General features: G+C 40.3%; 1 protein-coding gene across 7 annotated transcripts in view; it reads left to right on the top strand.

Annotated features, from left to right (window-relative positions):
* The window catches only part of BNC2 (basonuclin zinc finger protein 2), a 414,736-nt gene that overhangs the window by 63,116 nt on the left and 329,308 nt on the right, over nucleotides 1-22,312 (top strand). For 5 of the 7 annotated variants that reach the window (XM_084787363.1, XM_084787366.1, XM_084787362.1 and 2 more), the window contains exon 2: nucleotides 3,638-3,727. The exons of the other annotated variants lie outside the window; for them this stretch is intronic. In XM_084787363.1, coding sequence (XP_084643489.1) covers nucleotides 3,638-3,727 — 90 coding nt within the window. The remainder of the gene's footprint in view (nucleotides 1-3,637; nucleotides 3,728-22,312) is intronic. 7 annotated transcript variants of the gene reach the window in all.

The raw sequence follows: 22,312 nt of genomic DNA, 5'->3' as shown, positions 1-22,312 counted from the left end.
AATTTACTTTTGAAAAGTCATTTTAAACTTTCAAAATAAAGTATTTTAGTTTAATTAATATTTTGGATTCTTTTTTGAGATTTCTAATACAGTTTGTTAAGATATAGCTTTGGAAAACAGTATATGTCATAATAATCCACAGTAGCATGATTTTTTTTTGTTATAGTCTTTGAGGGATGTGGTCATAAAATCCTCACATTAGAAAATGCAGAAGGAAGAAGAAATATCAACAAAGTGTCAAGTGTGTAGAGGCTATGCTTTGGGCTTCGGCAACTTTTCTTCATGGCCATATATTTATAGGGGATGATTCTACCTAGGAGCTTAATCAAATTGAAGATCCCTGTTTATAAAGTCTTCAGCAACATGAAGAAATGAGCAACAACTCAATTTCAGATAATTATTTTTTCTTTTTACTTGTAAAACACAGCCGCCTGATAAAATAGTTTCTTACTCTACTAATAATCCTACTTTTTTTTTTTTTGCTGTATTAAAAAGGAAAGGAAAAAACAGCTTAGACACACAGATGAAAACAAAAGGGTTCTAAAGAACCTTTTAGAATCTATGTTCTCTGTGCCGGTACCAGATGTTGCTGTTGGCAGCAGTTAAGAAGGTCACAGGGCATTTAAAATCACTAGGCTGTGGGGAGTAAAATTCCAGGTCTGCTGCACTGAAAATCACTTAAAAACTTGTGTTTACTCAGTGGTAAGTAGGACAAAACACACTTTTTCTAAACAGGTTTTAAACAGGTATCTCGGCCAGACTGGTCAGTGAAACTGCTGCCATACACGTTTCTGTTCCAATGGCTCTGAGCAGTGCAGGTCACTGGTTCTGCTCAGTTCTGCTTTTAAATGTGAAAAGCAGATCACTCTGCACTTGACCTTACTTATGAGCTATTCATTTCATGTTACAGAGCACTGGGGCTGTGTTCCTTAGCTGTATAGCTGTGCAAAAAAAAAAAAAAAAAAGACATACTATACTTAGGTAGTGTTTGCTCTATCTTCTTTGGCAGTAATTTTGAGAAGAAAATAGGAATTTTTACCTCGCCCCCCACAGATTATTTTTTGGGTGAACTATGCTTCTTTCTAATTGATAAAAATAACTAGAGTTTGTAGTTTCAGTGCCAAAATAGAAAGTAAAAAATGTTTTTTAAGAACCAAACAAATTCCAACAGGGAGTACCTCTTTTTACTCGCTATATATTATTGTTTATTCTTGTCTTGTGGGTGTCACATTTGTATAAGTTAGATTGTGTCCTTTCCTGTTTTTCCAGAGAAGTTTAATACATTTATCGTACAGTTTGCCTCATTTCTTTAGCTAAGAAATTTGAGCTGATGCCATAAGTACAATGCAATTAAACTTTTTCTAGTTGGTGTTACCCTTCTTATTACTGCCCATCAAAGATAATTGTAATCTTCCCTTTTTCTGTGGGAAGGGAAGTGTTTCAAATAATCTCTCAGTGAGAGGGAGGAAACCAACTAGGAGGAAAGACTAATCCATCAGCTATCATCTCTGAGCTTAAAACTAACTTTTGTTCTTTATTTTACCACACACATGCCAGTTTACCTATAATTATAGAGAGAGTTGTAATGTGTGTGTATACATATATATATGTATATATGTATATATATATGCATGCTGAAGTTAATTTTTATACAGCAAAGGAGTCCATATGTTGCTCGTTCTAGTTGTAAATCTTGGAGCCTTGGTTTTATTCAGTGACAAACAGAGGGATGTTGCTGTCTGTGCTCTCGCGTGTCACTGAACAATGGGAACATAGCAGGAGAGTTAAAGTGGACACTAGTGACCATCCTACACAGTCCTAGGTGGTGTGGGCTGCCCATTAGGGTTGTGTGATATGTCATCTTGCTCCTAAGAATAAGAAAATGCAGCTTATTACTGTTCTGCATATTGTAGGCAGCCATAATAGATATTTTACATCAAAATATAGCTGAACATAGAAAAGATACAGTAAGGATACAGTACAAATGCTGAAAAGTGGTGCATGTATCAGGGACACTTGTTATGACTGGAGCTTATATGCCTCAAGCTGTGGATGTGTTGGTGAGTGAATAATGTGTGACTGTGAGAGCCTAAGACATCATAGCAAACTACTGTAGACATTATAAACACTTAGTGTACACTGAAGTTATTAAAAGTTCTTTCTTTAGTAACTAATCAAGCTACTATGTTTTTGGATTTTATGAAACTTATTTTAAAAATTATCAATCTTAGCTTAATATATGGGCACATTATACAGGTGTACAAAAGTATAAGGCTACCTGACTGTTTTAAGAAATTTTTCTTTAGAAATCATTTCTGTTTTTTAAAAAAAGTATATGCAAACATACATAAGCCTAAGTTTAAACAGTGCCAGGATCACATCTTGTCATTCTGGGAAGTCTGTGGCAGTGATAAGATGGAGCTGCCACCTGTTGTAGCATCTTCTCTTGGGTCCTTCACAGGACATGCCTGAGGATTCTTTTCAGAAATATGTCTGTAGTACTTCCTCTGGTTTCTTTATTCTTTTTTTAAAATCACAGATTTATTTGTAAGCAGAGAATTTACCATATTTCACTCCACCAATGAAAACCTTCGTTTTCTTGTATTTCAGTTTTTCTTTTCTATGCTTTCAACTATATGTTCATTAAAAAAAATTTTTTTTAATTCAGCCTCATGGCAATCTAAGGGGCCATGGCTCACACGTGGTCCATTGTCAACTAAAATGTGAGAATAGCTAGCTGCCAAAGCCACTTGATGTTCGGATTGGTAGTCTGTGTACCCACAGGTCCTGTATCCACAGAGTTTCTGATCACCAAAGGCAGTAGTTATTTCAAGCCAAAGTATCGTAGCTCACCATTTTTGTCATTATTATGACATAGGTCTTCTAATACATGTATGTGTATACATAATTTATCATATTTACTTTATGTTGCTCATCAGTGTACTTGTGCAAAGGAAATGGACTTACATGGTAGGAAGCATTGAGGGGGAATTTTAGAATACCTTTGTCATCTCTGTAGTTTAGTGGAGTGTGCAAAATAAATAGTGCCTACTGTGTTATTGACAATTAAAGATGACTTTCAACCCTTCGTTATCAGTTTGAGATACAACTCCCAGTTAGTATTTATTTAAACTGTTCTATATTACAGTTACTTGGAAAAATACTTAAAAGGGTGTTTGAGTCATAAGAACCATTTTTTTTTAAGCACTGATGTGTGATCTTGAGGTTAGTTCCTTTACCCTCTGAACGCCCTAATCATTGGCTGTAAGATTAGGATAGCAAGAACCTTTTCCTTTGGGGCAGTGTGAGGATATAAGAACACCCTTTGTAAATTTATGTATGTTCACTTACTTACTACATTATTCTTACCAAATGGCCTAAATTGGAATGAAGGTGATTTGGATCAAGTCCCTGAGTTCACAGTCCAGAGTCAAATTACATTTGTCCATTCTACTTGGAGAGGGGGCCATCAAAGATGTATGGTTTTAATCTTATTTTTGTTAAAGGCAATGACTAACCCCCATAGCTTCCATTAAAAAAAAACCTAGAAAACAGTTCATTTTCTATTCTAATTACTTGGCAGAAATTTAGAATAGAAAGAAACTAGTAACAACCAACCTTTCCTTTGCACTTACAGATCAACAAAAGAGATTCTTGGGTCCTAGAGACCAATGACAGAATCAGCAGGAATGCCCAGGGTGAATTGATGGATTGCAGAGCCTGGCTGGTAATTACTTTCACTGAGCTAAAACATTAACTTGATACATGGGAGCAAGGCCAGATGAAAATCAGGAGCTGGACCTCTTCCTCCCTGTGGGCTGCCCATACTCTCCTTGTGGAGGCAGTTGTCTCCTCAGTGGGATAGTCCAGCTTCCTTTCTGAGGCTTGGCATGGATTTTCATTGCCCATCCTTGTAGACTAGGACTGGGACCTTTGTTTGGGCCATTATAAAGAGATGTGTTCAGGTCAGCCTGCTTTCTGGGATGCCAAGAAATCACAGTTTCTCAAGACTTTTCAGTAGGGTAACAGACCTTTCTCAACTTTGGACTCAAGCTTTCTGTTTGCTTATTTGTTTTTGTTTGTTTGTTTGTTTGGGTTTATTTTGCTTTGGTGTGTGTGTGTGTGTGTGTGAGAGAGAGAGAGAGAGAGAGAGAGAGAGAGAGAGAGAGAGAGAGAGAGAGAGAGAAGAGAAGAGAAAGGAAGGGGAGGGGAGGGGAGGAGGAGGAGGAGGAGGAGAGGAGGGGAGAGGAGAGAGGGAGAGAGAGAGAGATGCTGAACTCACAGCCTTGCACATGGTTGGTAAGCATTTGCAATTGAGCTCCATTCTGGACTTTATAAAGATTTGCCTTTTCTGACTTTTGTGACACAGTTCCTAAACATTCACCTAGCTGTGGACTAGAGGATATTGTCCTCTTCAGAAGAACCATGGAAATTTACTTTAAAACAAAACAAGATTAGTTATTACTACTTGACTCTTTTGCCTTCTTGGAAAGATTGTGAGTCCATCATGAAGCTCAGTGATGTGAGTATGAGGTGATGCAGGTTTCTCTAGAGGCCGGAGGGGCACACGCGTGTTTTCAAATGGTCATAGAATGTAAAGGACAGGATTGCTCATTTAACATAATGTGCTCTTAGTGCTGCCCATCCCATCATACAGGAGAAGGGAACGGACTTGAACTAGTTTCCTAGCTTCAAGTTGATTATTACTTCACGAGAATAATAGTTACTGTCTAAAGAGACGTAGAGTGGATTAAGTCTTAACATCTATATTAAAGTTAGAAATCGTAATAGATTATGAGCACCTGTATATTGTTTACCTCTATTATTCCTGTCATGCGTTGTTTCTATAACCACCAGTTCTTTGTTGTGTGTCATACTGTTGAATTCTAACTTCTTGATACAGAGTCTGTGGTTTCTTGCCAGCCCTCAGATGGGCTGAACTGAGAGCATCAATCTTTGTGATAGCCCAAAAGTGGTATTTACTATGGCAGCCTGCCAGGGTGGGCATGTACTTCAGACTGTATGAAAAGAGTGCATAACAATGTGTGACATCCATGGAGAACAAGAAAGGCAGACAATGGATATTGGATTGGTACTATAAGTTCTAATATTAGATTTTTAAATTTTGTTTATTTATGAGTTAGTTAGATTTCTGATACATAAACATTTGTCACATGTGATTCTACAAGTCTGTTCTTTTGTAACAGTAGACATCCTGTGGAATCATGACTTCATTGTGGAGACATCCACCATAATCTGATGTTTTCTTAAACGTCTAACTTGAAGGTATACTATCTCAGATGTCCAAACACTCAGCGTGGTTAGCATAAGACTTTAAGTTGGAAGGATTCAATTATAAATGGTGCTAGAATGAGGTTCCTTAAAAGATCTCAGTTTTGTGGAATTTTAAATGACAAGAGAATATTATTGATTAAAAAAGCATTTATTAAGAATTAGTTGAATCAGCTGTGACACTGTTTGTTTGGTTTCATTTCTGTTGGGTATACTTAGAGACGCATTGCCAATGTGGCAAAGTAGAAGGAACACCAGCCTGTGGAGGAATACTTTTGGTATTTTATCTGTTTGCTTTACCGAAAAGCTTTGGGCTGGAGTATATTGTTCTCCTAAACTTTAGTTGTAAAAAAGTTGGGGCTGGAGATGGTTCAGCAGTGAAGGACACTTCCTGCTCTTGAGGAGGGTCAGTCTGGGGTTTGGTCTGCGGCACCCATGGTGGCTCACAACCATCTGTAACCCTGGTTCCAGGGTCCCTAACAGGCAATCATGTGGTGCACACACACACATGTGTGCAGGCAAAACATCCATATATAGATAAAATAAAGTAAAATAAAACACACACATTTTAAAGGGGAGGTACCATCCACTTTGCAAGATTCCTGATCTTGAAGTGATTTGCTCTATTATTTTTTTCTGACCTCAACCTTTACCTCAACTTCTTTCTCTATATTTCACAAGGATCAAGTCATAGCATTAAAGGAACTTGGAACGTTTTTGTTTCTATGTGATACTAACATTTTCTGTAGTTAACATTGTAAATCATGGCTTTACTGTGGGACTCTGGGCTCCTATAAATCTCAGGCCCTTGGGAGTGAAACCCGTGACTATCAGGAAGTGTCTTTCTGCAAAGGATGACAGAATGAAAGCACCCAAATTATGCCGGTCTTGGTAGCAGAGTTGTGCCTCTCCTAGCATCGCCTGGGGATGTGGAGAGCAGCACTCCCACATTCCGCTTAGAAGCAGAGGCATGCATGGCGTGGAGAAGGCTCTGGAACTGAGGGGAAGGTTAGAGTTGTATAGTTGTCTGGCCTTCCCTGACCATTCTCTCCCTTTCCAGGATTCCTGTAATTGTCATCAGATGGATCATAGTCCCCAGTGTTTCTGATATTGCAGTTATGTCAGGAGTGTTTTCTGAAAGGCCAGGATTAATACTTATTTGTTTGTTTTTTCTCTGTAAAGATAAGCAGATCAAGCATCTCTGGAACAGAGAAAATTCTGCCAAATGTGGAACCCTCTTTTTCTCTCTTCTCTAGAGCTTTCCCACTTCTTTTGCTATTTTTTTTCCACTTACGTTGCCTTGGAGTCTGCACCCTACAAAAGTGAGAAAGTATTCTGTCAATGGTGATGATGTCAGTAATAATCACTCTGCATTTTAGCACCGCTCTTTCTGGGGACTTTATAGAACATTGGCTCTTTCTTGGGTCAGTTAAAGGCCTCAGGGAGGTTGAAGGTGGGTCTGGACAGTGGTGGGACTGACAAGTGGGTCAAGTCTTCGGATTTTCCCTGAGATGGATCCTGAATTATGCTTGATCATATTTTAATGCCAGAAGTGGTGGTGTTTATTGCCAGATTCAGATGCTGCAGTGGAAAGGGCAAGTTAAAGGGCGCAGGAAGAAAAGACGATTGTGTTCTGCAGAGGTATGGCTCTGGTTTAGTTTAAACGTAAGAAAGATGTCATTAACTTATATTCATGCTTGATTCCATGCTGAGGGTGAATGCTGTGTGTAAGGCGCAGACACAAGGAGGGTAGCTATTATACCCAGAAGCTTTGTTCACTCTGTTTTTCAGGGCTTTTAGGTTTTCCTCATTGTCTTAGTTACTTTTCTATTGCTGTGCTAAAATGCCATGACCAAAGCAGCTTATAAAATAAAAGCATTTAACTTCAGGTTCTTGGTTCTAGAGGATTAGAGTCCATGACCAACATGGTAGGGAGTATGGCATCAGGCAGGCAAGCATGGCACTGGAGCTTATAGCTCATCCACAAGTGTGGGGCAGAGTGAGAACTAATTGGTAATGGTGTGGACTTGTGAAGTCTTGGAACCTACGCCCAGTGACACGTCTTCTACAGCAAGGCCACACCTCCATCCATCCTAAACATTTTCACCAAATGGAGACCAAGCAGTCAAATACCTGAGCCTAGGAGAATCACTCATTCAAACGACCACAATCATCATAAACATGTAGATAAGACACAAAAGACATACTTGCCATATGTTTGTATATGTGCATGCATGTATGTATGCCTCTGCGTCTTCTGTCACCTAAATTGACCTTGACACTACTTTGCTTTCCCCCCATTTTTATTTTTATTTATTCTTCTCTCATACAATACATCTGGACTGCAGCCTCCTCTCCCTCCACTTTTCCCACTTTCTCCCCCTCCATCCTGTCTTCCCCCAGATCCATTGCTCCTCTTTCCCTTCAGAAAAGAGCAAACCTCCCAAGGATATCCACTGAACATGGCCTAATGAGATGCAACAAAACTAGGCACAAACCCTCATCTCAAGGCTGGAAAAGGCAATCCAGTATGAGAAAAAGGGTCCCAGGATCAGGCAAAAGAGTCAGAGATACCCTCACTCCCACTGTTAGGAGTCCCACAAAAACCCTGAGCTAAACATTCATAACATATATGCACCTAGCGTTGGACCCAGGCAGGTTCCATGATTGTCCCTTCAGTCTCGGTGAGCCCCTATGAACCCTGCTTACTTGATTCTGTGGGTCATGTTCTCCTGGTGTCCCCAACCCCTCCTTTTGATTGGTTCCCTGAACTCTGCCTAATGTTTGGCTGTGGGTCTTTCCATCTCCTCCCATCAGATGCCTGAGAAAGCATCTCTGATGGTGATTGAGCTAGTCACCAATCTATGAGTATAGCAGAATATCATTAGGAATCATTTCATTGACTTTTTATTTTTTTTAATTTTTTATTTTGCCGCTTGTGTTTGGTTCTACCCTAGGTCTCTGGGCTATCAGGATTCAGGTTCCTGGGCATCCAGACAATGTTGAGCATGGGCTGCCTCCTGGTGTAGGCCTCAAGTTAGACTAGACATTATTTGTTTACTTTCACAAGCTCTGAGCCACGCAGGCATGCCTTACAGTCAGGACAGGTTGCAGGTCAAAGGTTATGTGGCGGGGTTGGTGTCCTAGTCCTATTATGGAAGCCTTGCCTGGTTCCAGAAGATGGCTCTGTGTCCTTCATGAGTATGAGTTCTGGTCACCCTCAAAGGTTACAGAAGTTTATACTGTAATAGGTTTGTACATCATTCTCCAAATGCCCCCCATTCCAGTTTCCTCTCCCGTACTCTTTCCTACCATCTCCCACCCAACCCCACATCTCATAGAATGCTAATATCTAAAATATGTAAAGAACTCAAGAAACTATGCACCAACAAACCCAATAATCCAGGGGTACAGTTCTAAACTGAGAATTCCCAATAGAGGAATCTCAAATGGCTGAGAAACGCTTAAAGAAATTTCAACATCCTTAGCCATCAGGGAAATGCAAATCAAAGCTACTTTGGTATTCCATCGTACACCTATCAGAATGGCTGAGATCAATAACACAAGTGACAGCTCATGCTGGCGAGGATGTGGATCAGGGGGAACACTCCTCCATTGCTGGTGGGAGTGCAAATTTGTACAGCCACTTTGGATGCTAATATGATGGTTTCTCAGAAAATTGGGAATTGATATACTTCCAGACCCAGTTATACCACAAGCATAGACCCAATAGACAATCCATCCTACTGTAAGGACACTTACTAAATATGTTCATAGTTGCTTTATTCATAACAGCCGGAAACTGGAAACAACCTAGATGTCCCTCAACTGAAGAATAGATAAAGGATATATGTATACACACACACACATACATATATACACATTTACACAATGTAGTATTATTCAGCTTTTAAAAAAATGACAGCATGAAATCTGCAGGTAAATGGATGAAACTACAAAAAATATCATCCTGAGTGAGACAACACAGCAAGACAAACATGAAATGGACTCACTTACAGGTGGATGTTAGCTGTTGAGGATAATCACACTATAGTTCACAGGCCCAGGGAATCTAAGCAACAGGGAGGGCTTGCGGAGGCAGTGTACATGGAGCGCCCTGGGAGGGGAAAATAGAGGAGACTTTACAGGTGGACAGGGAACAGGTGGGGATTGGGACAGATGGAGATGAGAACAGGGCTCGACACTACTTTTCAAGCAAAGGAAAACTTGCCGAAAGGAAAATAAATACAAGATTAATTGACTGGTCTAAATCTCTGCGTTCTCCCCTCAACCCTCACTCCCTGAAGTGAGGAGGAGGGGTCATGCCGGAAAGTGTAAAGCTAATGATAGCATAGGCTGTTGTGCTGATTCGTTTTGTTGGTTGAGAAAATTCTGTTTTTCAAAAGCTGCTTTTGAGTCTTCTAGTAGGAAAAATAGTTCACTGCCCTCTGGGGTTCCTGTTTATTTAATGGTTGAGTATTTTCCTAGCCACTGCTGGATACTGATGGTACTGTCGATTTTTGCTTCCTTCTGCAGAGCAACCCCTTCTAGCATAAAAGCCTTGATGAGTATGCATGCTTCCCCTTCCCGGTGGCATGCTGTAGACTAGAAACATGAAAGTCCTTGATGCGGACAAGGAGGAGTGAGAGACACCTCATCATTTTAGTTATGACAACTGCACTGTCTAGAGATGAGCAGCCTTGTGATTAGGTGTGGGACTAAGTTCCCTCAGTGTTCTGTGAGAGGGACTCTGCCAGAAGAGGGTAGTGATTACTTTCATCTGAATTTCAAATAATAATAATAATAATAATAATAATAATAATAATAATAATAATAGTAACAATAACAACAACAACAACAACAACAACAACAACAACAACTGCTTGCAATATGCCTGTGGAGCTCAGAAAGACAATTAGACAGCCCTCCCTTCTGAGGGTAGAGGAAGAGAGGCAGAACCTGTGATTGATGCCCAGCATTGGGTGACACCTCTTGCTTGCTGTTTTACTATCTGTAAATTCCCTCCCCAGAATCCCCACTCCCAGTGCAGAAGCTTCTCCTGGGTCGGCCTGCCACTTTGAGTTCTGACACACACACACAGGAAGTATATGTATTCTTCTGTCTGTAGAGCTAAATGTGCTCAGGCCAGAGGTAAATATGCTTTGGGCCTCCTCACTTTCTTTGAAGTGTTCCTGTCTGCCTTATAGCTGTTTTCTGCCATGTCGTTGACTTCCATGTTGGCTTAACTCAACCTGCATGGCCTTTCTTTTTCCTTTCTCTGTTCACTTCTCCCGCAGCACCTGAGATTTGCAGCTTACCTGCTTTGGGGTTTTTCTTTTCAACTTTATTAAAATTGTCCTTGAGCTTCTAACAACAATGGCAACAGCAACAATAAGTCACACAATGCACTCCATTTCAGTAGAATTTTCTGTTGCAAGATATGGTTGGCAAGTACTTTCTTTCTTTCTTTCTTTCTTTTTTTGGGGGTGGGGGTGGGGGTGGATGGGATGGAGAAATAGATGGAGTTTTCCCCAAATGGGAACCCACTGATGAGTGAAGTCACCTTATCAACCATCTTGTTTTCACCGTTTGTGTCACCTTCATGAAGAATGTGATGTAGTAACCTGCTACCTTTCTGCTGCTTCCAGACTGAGTTTCTTTGCTTATTGTAAGGCTGCTTCTGCATTGGATTGTTGTAGGTGACAGAGAGAAGGCAGCGTGTAAAGTTTTCATAAACATGAAAAACGTTGCCATTCTTTAAGCAGTTAGTCTGTGTTGCTAGTGTTCCTTTAGCCTCTTAGGTTTGTTTTGATGTCTGAGTTTGTTGACAGTTCTGTTATTATATTAAAGATGTTTCTTGCCATTTATTTTTCATTTCAGTTAAGAAAACTGACTTTATTTCCTAAGATGAATTATAATTAGGATTGTTTGGTACTGAGAATCTTTTCTCACTTAATACCCCTAATGAGATACAAATGTTCTAAATGTCCTTATGAGCGGATTATATTTAGAGAGGAATCCACTTATTTTGGTTAACTAATCCCTTTGCTCCTGTATCATACATCCTTATTAGGCCCTCACGCTCCTGCTCCTTATGGAATTCTTGTGAAATCAGCCCTCTGCAAGCAATGTGATTAAATTTCAGGGTCGGAGGTATTGAAAATGTCAGCGGGGTTTGTTGATGCTCCATACATTGTTACAGCACTCTCCTTACACATTTATGATAAACACAGGACATTCACTATTCTTATAAAGTGAACTTTATTAGTTGGTTCTCTTCTTGCATTTATGTCAGTACTCACGAGAATAAAACAATAGACTTTGATTCCGCCCCCCCTACTCCGCCCCTCCTATCATCTGGGAATGTTTTCCCTAACTCCATGGACCACTGTGTGCAGTACATGATGCCCCAGTACAGCAAACTGCCTATGATACTGAGTTATACTGACTGAGATCTGTTCAGCACTTGGGTATCAGTGTTTATCTTGTGCAGGAGGCATAGAGAAATAGCATTTTGAAGACTTTGATCTGTTAAGTTGCCTTTTGAGTTTCCAGTTCTGGCTTTATTTGTTATTGTTTGCATATTTGTGGATGAGCTCTGACTTCTTTATGCTCTGGTATTTTCTTATACATACAGCGGTGATTATAATGGCATTTTCTTTGTTGGTAGTTTAATGAACACATTAAAGAGTAGTGTCAGTTGCACTGTACGTATATAGTTGTATGATGGTATCTAGTTGAATATCAAAAATTACTGTTTAATATTATTGTCTCTTGGTCCATTCAACCAATGCAAAGATACTGTTGATCTTGTATAATGAATGTCATAGAAACATACTATTAGCACATAACTTTGTTTCTGGTATCAGAGTTGGAATAATAGGATAGGTCACATCTTGATGGAATTGAGTCTTCAGGGACCTCCCTGCTTCTCTGATACTATAAGATGTAGGAAGATAATCAAGTTCTGTGCCTTAAGTATGTGATGATTCAGTTCAGTCATTTTAAAAACTACTTATTAAATGTATGAATTTCTCCCTTTACATGTTTTACTTGCCATGGTTAATTAAGTTAACATCAGTTTCCCATCGATATAGTCCAAAGTTTAGTTATTATATTAATGAGTTATGAGTCACTACACTAGTACCATCAGTGCTTTCTATCATTTGGTTTGTGACAGACAGGAATGTAGTTGTGTTGTCTGCTTGTCTTTGATAAATTCATGTGACAGTTCAAAAAAAGTGATAACTTGAAATCTGTCAGCAAAGCTCAACATGAAGCAAAGAAATGGAAAGTGTTCACACTGAACACAAGATCTGAACTAATTACAAACAGGATTCTGGAACAATAGAGCCAACCAAGGGAACATCAAGCCTCTCGCTGTTGTAGAAACTACATGCAGCTGGGAAAACCGAGGGAGGGACATCTAATTTATTGTAAATTGGGAGGCTGCCAATGTCAAAAGGTGTGTGGGGTTTTGAGAGAGGGAAAATGATGGGAAAGGCTTCATGCTAAGGGAACAAACTCTCAGCGGTGTTACATGGATGTAGAAACACCAAGGATGAAATCATGAACGTTGGTCCAGTCCAGACTTAGAGCAGGGACTGCATCAGTGCATAGAAAAGAGACCTGGTGAGACCGGCCAATCCAGCATTCTAGTCTTTAAAATAAACAACACACCTTAACTCTTAGAGTCTGATGTCTGACAATGGACTAAGAAAATGGCTGATTTTTCTTTTCAATTTTCCTATACATCTAAAACTTATTGTAAGGAAACTTTTATGTTCTAATTTTTTTTTCTTTGAAGGAAAGGGATCACTATTTAATCTAGGCTTTCCTTGAACTCAGGATTCTCCTGGGTATTAGATTACACTCAAGATCTCCTATGCCTGGTAACAACAACAATAACAACAACAACAATAAACTTTTAAAGGTCATAAAACAATTTTTAAAATTCCTGTTTGTTACTCAGCTATTTGTGCATGGTTTCAGTGTACAGTGACTGTGGTCTTGTATTACGAGGCTGAATGAGGGCTACCTATATTTATTGCGCTAAGGAGGTGCTCTTGTTGTAAGTGCTGATGTATACTGATGAAGAAGACAGGCAAATCCTGCTAGTATGAAACGTTTATCCTTGCATGGATTTGCTGATTGTTTGCCACATACATGTGCATATTCATATATGTATATATATACACACATATACATATATATGTTCTAAGAATTAAGATGTGTTGTTTATTTTTAAAGCAAGGATACTTGATTGAATTACTGCTCACTAGGTATCTTTCTATGCCCTGATGCTTATTTTACTCTTATGTTTGGATTGCACCAACTTTTATTATTTCATCCTTTGTATTTTTACAGTCATGTAATGTCACTGATAGTTTCCATAGTATGAAGCCTTTTCCATGTATGTTATATACAATATGTAACATATTGCAATATATAAGATATAATATATTTTATATAATAGTCCTTTTTCAAATACTTTGCATTTCAATTGACTGATTCAATATGATATCTATGCATTATACCTTTTGTCTAGAATATATGCAATTGATTTCTATGAATGTAAGCATAAAGATGAGGGAAAATACAAGGTACTATAAAAGTCTAGGAAGGATCTCTACCTAGCCCGAGAATAGGAGGTGGGAGGGGGAAGGAGACATCTAGAGGAATGAACTCAGAAAAGCCATGTAGAACAAGTATACAAGGCTGAAAACCTTCTACACAAAGCACATAGGACATTTAAAAGATCATGTTGAAGTGTATAGGGCAACATGGCAACGCCATGCAGTGCCATGGAGCTTATGCTTTGTAGGCAGCAGGGAGTAGGCTTTTCTCTAAATCTCTTTGCGATTAAAGTATAGTTTATATGCAGTTATACTGACACACTTTGATGATGTAGTTGGGTATGAATATGTCCTGTAAACCACTATGATAACTGAGATGGAGAGCATACTCCATTGTGATGAAGAAAATAACCACCCCCATCATTGGTACTATTGACACTTTTCTCACCCCTGTAGTTTAGCCTTTTTCAGAATGTGATACATATGTAGATCACGCAGCATATAATTTGTAAGTGTGGTGTTTCAATTTGACCTGATGCTTTTGAGATTCATCTATGTGGATGGATGCATTGGAAGAACCTTTGGGGTTTAAGCAGAACTGTAAGACTTGACTGAAGATAGAGTTGAGAGGAAGTTTATTGTAACTTTGTCAGGCCCAGTGGAAGAGATAGAGAGTAGAAGTGCAAAGTGGGTCCGTGGTTCAAGAATAGTGCAGGGGGTGACACTGGTCTCAGCTGAGGCTGTAGGAGCAACACCAGGTGGGAACGAGGATATTAGGCCTCTAGGATATGTTGATGCTGAGAAATGATGGTTATCCTGAGGTAAAGCCCAGCAGGCTGTGAGGAATGTAAAGAAGTTTCTCCCATGATCCTCTGGTCTCTGCTTGAATTACTTTCCTAGGCCCTGGTTTTGCTTAATTAAATGGCTCTCTTTCTATCCCACCATGTCATCCCAAGGATTTATTCCCAACGCCATGCTTTCGATCACTACTGTTAACTCAGGTGTCACTTTTAAAGGGACTAATATTTGCTGCCTTCTAGCTATGGCATGGCCATGGCACTCGTGGATTCACACTGTTGCATCGATGCGGAAGTGGCTCCTGAGGCCCCTGTCCCCTCTGAGGAGCTGTTGGCACTTAAAGGTTGCTGATGAAGGAAGCGTCATACTCTTCATAATTATAGCCCTTGCCAAGTTTCCCATGCTCCAATAAATAGCCACTAACTCATGCTCATGTGAGTGACCTTAATTAAACTGGGTTTGTCACAATAAGGCAAGAAAGACATGAAAATAGTAGAAGTGAGAGGGAAGGGGGTTTAGTGGGTGGGGGATGAGAGATGGTAATGAGGGTTTAAAGTGACTAAACTACACTATATTTGTGTATAAAGTTGCCAAAGAATAATAAAAAATGACAGCTGTTCCCTTCATAGACTGTCAGCTACCTCAGTTTATCTGCATTTGCCCGTTGCTTTCCATAGGGAAGAGCAGCAGAAATGTCGCTGAGACTCTCGTGATTTTGGAGCCCTTACAGCTGCAAGTCAAGAGTTCAGTAATCCTGAAGAAAAATTTTTACCAAAGGGATTCTATGGCAGGGGTTATTTTCAGTACTGGGGGATCAAACCTAGGGCTTGCTGTGTATTTTCAAGTGTTCAACAAGTGATATATATCCCCAGTTCTTAAGATTATAATTTTAAAGGTACAGTGTGTGGACTAGATTAAACTCTATGGAACAGACACAGTGGTGAAGGAATAAAGCATTGTTAATTCTTGGGCTGTGGTCAACTCCTCCTTTTTGGAAGCTTCTTTAACAGGGTCCTGAAGCTGCATGCATCAAGCTAAAGAGGGATTCTACCTCCATCACTGTTGTCTTGTCTGGCATAGGCAGGAAAGTGCTTTAAGAAGCAGTGGTGAGAATAGCAGCTTTCCCCAGGGAAACCTCTTCTGACAGACTGTTTGTTCCTATAGTTACCTGTACTGGAAAGGTGTTGTCATCAATAAAAAAAGTAAAAGACCTAATTACAGCTGGGGTAGCATTTTATCTTTGGCATAACTCTATCAGATGAAAAGACTTACAGACAGGAAACCGAGGCAAAGGGCACTCGAGTAACTAGCCTAAAGTCTGATAGCTGGTGACAGTGGGGGAAGACCTAAACTTAGGCAGTGCCTCGAGAGTCTGTATCCTTCTGCCTGTACCGGGTCACCCTTGGGGTTCTAGTGTGCTCATTTCATGCCCTTCATTTTAAGAGTGAAGGCTTGAGAAGATTCTATGATGACCAGCTCAAGATCATGTGTTGGTTGAATAAACCAGATACTCCTGCCCAGGGCTCGGGCTGCTCTAGGATGCTTTGGTCTTTGATTGTTGTTAGTATTGTGTCAGGAGAGAGAGAGAGAGAGAGAGAGAGAGAGAGAGAGAGAGAGAGAGAGAGAGAGAGAGAGAGAGAGAGAGAGATGTAGCCCGTCTCAGAAGACTGATAAATTGGTACTTAATCTCATCCTTTCCTTGGCCTCAGCCCTTTCTTGCCTGAGAAGATGTTAATTTGTTCTCTTCCTGTCCCCTCTGCCATTTATTCTTCCCCGGGAACCTGGACTCACCATTACTCTTTTCTAGGCTGCCTTCTAAATTTCCTTTCACCCCATCATTTCTTTCTCTAGTCTTTTCTCACCAGTGTGTAGGCGAAGGGCGATGCTGCCTTAGCACCGAGTGGGAGTTGTGTTTGAGGACTGTAGAGGAGCTGGGGACTCTTAGGGGATGTGCAGGTCCAGAGACCTTGCCTGCACCTGTGGCAGTCACCCTTGTCCTTAGCCTGCGACACAGTCGCCATCCCTTGAGCTTCAACTTGTCTGCTGCCCTCCTCTCCCAATTAGAGTAGGGCATCTCTTACTGATTGGTGAGTTTGCTCAGCCTAACCATTCTCTTTCACAAGAGCATCTGGATGGGAAGGCGCTCTGGCTTGCCCAGTTGATACTTCATTTCCCGATTGTTAGTAACTTATTTCGAGGAGCCACGGTTGGGAGGAATGAACTGAGTTGTTGAATTACTTGCCTTCTGTTCGTGTATAAACATCAGAAGCAGATATTCTGCTTCCCATCCGTTTGTCACTCTACTCCACACTAGGTCTCTGTATATGAAATGTTAAGTCCTGTAGTGTTGCTGCCATTTGCCCAGGGGTCCTAGCTTGCTTTCTATTGTGTTGAATATCATGAACTTGGAGAGGAAGTTACTTGGCTTACACATTTCAGATCACAGCCCATCATTGAGGTGGTCAGGGCAGGAGCTTAAGCAGCGGGAGAGATGGGAGCCATGGCAGAAGGATGCTTATTGGCTTGCCTCCAGCTCATTTTCCTCATACCTTTCAGGACCACCTGCCTAGGGATGGCACCGCCCACAGTGGGCCCGGCCCTCCCATCTAACTCATCCACCAAGAAAATATCATACAGACATGCCCACACACTGAACTGATTGTTAGAAGCGATTCTTTCGTTGAACTTCCTTCTTCTCAGGTGACTAGTTTGAGTTAAGATGACAAAAACTAACCAGTGTGCCAGGGATGAAATAGAGTATCAATGTAGTATGGTCGGCACTTACCGGTGGCCTACTCTTTCTCGGCACTCCATATTTCCTATAATTAAGAATGTCCTCCTCAATTTCAACTCAAAATACCTGAAAAGAGTCCTTGCTTAGTTAAGAGAGAGTAAATTTCCCCAGGTAAGTTCCCATATGTTTTCTGTAAAAACCAGCACACTCTTTCTGTTTTCCCCTGTCAAATGAAGTTCTTGGAAGAGTAACCAGCCACTCTAAGCCACTCAGCTCTCGCTGCCTTGCATTTTGTTGGTCAGTTTTAACTCTTTTGATTTCTTTTTCTTTTTTTTGATGCTATTCAGTCAAGTCTGCTTCTTGTTACAACACTGGCATCCCTAGTTCTGTGCTCCTTTCTTTAGTGCCTGGGACTGCTAAACTGTAACTCCTCACGTAAGTAGGTACATATGTTCAGGGAAGGCCCTAGCAGTGTGTGCACATGGTCACTGCTTTTGTAAAGTTGGCACGTGTGTGTTTATATCCACCCTGATCTTCTTTCTTTTCTTCCTGTCTGGAGGTTTCCCCTCACTTTGTTGTCCCTTTACTCTATATTAGGGACTTCGTGCATCCTAAGTGTGCACACAACTGCTTTTCTGCAGCAACAATCACTGCATGATTTTCTCATTTTTTTAAATGGTTTATCAAAGGAGCAAGGACTTACTAAACATGTACTATTCTCTTTCCCTCTGTCCCATCCTTCTCTCCCACCCTGTTCCCTTTTTCTTCCTTCCTTCTCCTTCCCTTCTAACTTCTATCTCTCCTACAGTGCTGGGTTTTAACCGAAGGCCTTGCAGATGCCAAGCAAGCACTGCCTCTTAGTTACATCTCTGCCTCTTGATCACATTCTCGAATAGCTCCTTGAAGAAACAAGCAGTGCAAACCTGTACCATCTTAGTTACATGGCCCACGCCTCTGTCTGTGGCGCAAATCCTTCCACTTGTGGTATTAGCTTCTTAGAATAATTCAGGCTTTTGTTAAACACAGAATAGCTGTTTGTCCTGTCACATAGGGTGGGAAGGCCCTGGCACAATCTTTTAGTGGGATACTTAAAGGCAGTCTTGCACTATGGTGAAAGCTTACGTTTGGACACAAGTTTAACCTTATCTATTAGGTAGTTGGGCTCACCATGGTTTGTTTAAGGTTCTACCTTTCTGCAAAGTGAAACATGCTCTTTCCAAAAAGACATTCATGCTGTACAGGTGACCATTGCTGTACCGATGTCACGTGTTTAAACACTCCCTCACTCTTACCATTCAGCAAGATTTTTAAATACATCAGTTCAGTTTACACTGTCCTTTGTAGCCACTTCCCTTTAAAATATTCTTTGAAACTTTCCTCATGATTGCTATGGCTAGGCTTGGTTTATGGTGGATTTGTATCTCTATGCATTGCCCTTCCTTAGGTTTGTTGCACTGGCTGTTCAGGTCATCTGCAGTTTCTCTTCAGGCCGCTCTACTTGTTAGAATTGAAGACTTTAAGGAAGATTCTCTGACATTGTCATCGTTCATTTCCCAAATTCCTTAGCTATGCAGTCAAAGGCTCCTTTGAGTATTGGCCACCTGCCTGCGTTTGTTTTCCTCTGATACTCTTTACACACTGTGTCCCAGCCATGCTGTTCCCTAGGTGTGTCTCTTAATCTAGGCTCTTCCTTATGGCATTTACCGTTTTGTTCCTCTTAGTGTAGTTACTTGTATACTTATATAGTGCTGTGAACTAGATCTTAAAGTCCTGGAAGTATGTTAGCCAGGCATAGTGATATATGTCTTAAATCCCAGGACTTGAGAGTCAGAAGAAAATAGATCTCTGAGTTCGAGCCCAGCATGGTTGACGTGGTGAGTTCCGGGACAGCTGAATCTACATAGTGAGACCCTGTCTTGAAACAAGACAAAGCAAAACAAAATTCTGGAAGAACTTTATCTTACCCACTTTTAGCAGTGGTAAGTGCCCATGTACCTAGTTGGGGGGAGGAAGCACAAAATTAATAGACTTTAGGGTGCCACCCAATACATTGTACCTTAACTGTGTGTTTCTCAAAACCCCCGGGCCTAGGGCTGCTTTCTCTTACTCCCCAGGGCTAGAATAGTACAGCTGCAGTTGTATGCACTGAGAAGAGAAGTTGCTGCTTATTCACGTGCCACGTCCCCTCTACTCGAGTAGGGTTTTCAAATTTAATTTACCTCAAAATCATTAATTTGCTATTCCATTAATTGGGGATGACAATAATCATTTTTGAGAATTTAAATTATTATTGAACTATCAAACTATCTTATATACTTACTTAAAAAGCTTTTATTGGGCTGGGGATTTAGCTGTAGCACCTGTAGCACATGTTGTTTGCCTAGCATGCATGTGGCCTGAGGTTTGGTCCCCAGCACTGCAGAAACTTCTTGTGGTGACATATGTGTGCAGTCCTCATGCTGAGTGGTAGAGACAGGAGGAGCCAAAATTTAAGGTAATCCTCTGCTACACCGTGAGTTAAGGCCACCCAGGCCTATATGAAGCCCTGCCTCAAAACACAAACAACAGCAACAAAAGTTCTGTTTTGAAAGTTTGCCAATATTCTTTTGGCTAATTGGGTTCTCAACTAAGGTTAGTTAAGATTGACCTCATTTAAATACGAATTTCATATTTGAATTTAATATTTAAGCCAGCATGGAAAAAGGTGAATGGTGTGGTGGTTTTAAAAAGGCTTGATTTATGAAATAATTTTTAATAGGAGTTTGTTATATAGACACTGTGATCAAGTGCTGAATAAGTAATGTGAATCATATTGTTTGAAGCTTTTCCCAAATAGATCTTAAATCTTAATCAATATTAAACTATCCTAAATATGAAATTGTTTCACTAGACCACCTGAGCTCTGGGCAAATTTGTAGACTCCAGAATCTTGTAGAATGCACAAGTGCAGGCTTAGATATGATACAAGCATAAACCATTATGACTTACATAATTTATCTCCTCAGTATAAATATTGTACTTGTAAAGTTAAAACTGCTGTCCTAGAAATCAGATTTTGGTTGTCTGAGTATCTGTGGGCCTGGTGGAAGCTTTAGGGTTATGTTTGTATTTAGATTAAATTTGAATGGTAAGTCAGGATTTATTGTGAACAGTATGTAGAATGTTTTATTTGCTTTTTCTGAGCTTATGAATAAAAGCAACATCTGAATCTAATATTTGAGAACCAACCAAATTTAAGAAATATGGTGCAATTCTATTTTGTTTTCTTCATTGATCCTAACTTCTGTTCATTTGCAGGTTATGTGCTTAAGACATAAACATATTTAGTACCCTGTCATTTAATTTAACTTCCTGTAGACATACTTTTTGTTTGCTTATTTGTTTAATGCTGAAGACAGGCGTGACACAGACCTGTGCCTCCCCAGAGCAGTTGGAATGATTACACTCTACTTTTGTTCATCACATGAAACACACTCACATGGTTTGCTCCTGAGTAAATGCTTCTAAGCATTAGCCAAGTTTTGTTTCTGAGGTGCGCTGTTTACTTACGCATCCGCTCATATATGAATCTTGTATCCCTCTTTAAAATACTGGTCATAGGCTAGGTGCAGCTCTATGGTAAAGGAAGGTCCTTTGCTCTGAAGTCCATAAAACAAAAGCAAGACAACAGCAAAGATTGTTACCACTTGGTAATAACCACAGCCTGTGAATAAAACAGAAACCTTTTGTGCTCTAAGTAACTTTGCATGTAGTGTAGGAAAGACATAAAGTAGATCACACCAGTCCACACGCTGTGGAAGGGTAATGCCAGAGGTCTTTCCACACAGACTGTGCTGTACAAGGACTTTCTGGAGGAAACGCCACCTCTGCCTCTATATCCTCTAGTTAGCCAGATGTAGATTCTAGAGAAGTGAGATTTGACACCCTGGGGACCACTGTGTTAGAACTCCACATACTTAACCAGAACTCTCATTTTACTCTGTATCTCCCCTGGTGAGAAGGTGGAACTGTGGTCTTTGGTATCTTTTCCTCCATATCAGAAATAACTGTTGTTTTAGAAATTTTGAATTTGGCATTTTTCAGTCGTTAGTCTCTAAGATGCTGTGGGGTTTTTTGTTTGTTTGTTTTTTTGATTTTGGTTTTTTCAAGACAGGGTTTTTCTGTGTAACGGTCCCAATTGCCCTGTGACTTGCTTTGTCATCAAGGCTGGCCTTGAACTCACAGAGTCCACCTGCCTCTGACTCTCAAGGGCTGGGATTAAAGGTGTGAGCCATCACTGCCCAGCTTAAGATGCCTTGTTGACAGAGAAATATTGAAAATGAATCTCTGTTATATCTGGACAAATAAACCACAGTTTGAAACTCAAAAGGAAACTCATGCTTTTAAGCTGTCACCCTTCAACATTAGTTTTCCCTAAATGTAGGTGGTCCTAAATCTTGCTCTGTTTTTGTCTATTTAGGGAACTTCATACAAATGGAATTATGTATGTCATTTTGCATTTCTCTTCTATTTACATTCTATGTTTAAGCGTCATTCACAATGTATCTGTACGTCACTGGGGATAATTATGTAACTTAGATATGGCGTTTGCAAAAACCTTGGCAACGGTGAAAGGCTTCTGAATTGACAGTGACAAAAAAAAGCCACTGATGATTAAATTTTTTTATTAATTTATTCAGATTACAATTGAATTGTTCTTCCATCACTTGTATCCTCCCGTTCCTCCTACTCTCCCATCCCCACCCTATTACCCTCCCTTAGGTCCATGTCCAAGGGGGATCTCCTCCCCCACTTTATGGTGGCAGGCTAACAAGTCTCATCTTGGTAGTCTGCCTATTCTTTCTTTGAGTGCCACCAGGGCTCCCCACCAAGAGGAGGTCGTCAAATATGGGGCACCAGCCACTGATGATTC

Source organism: Acomys minous (genome assembly GCF_964271855.1).
Source record: "Acomys minous genome assembly, chromosome: 1".
NCBI lineage: Eukaryota > Metazoa > Chordata > Mammalia > Rodentia > Muridae > Acomys > Acomys minous.
Note: the sequence above shows the minus strand (reverse complement) of the source record. Positions and strands in the feature narration are given on the sequence as shown.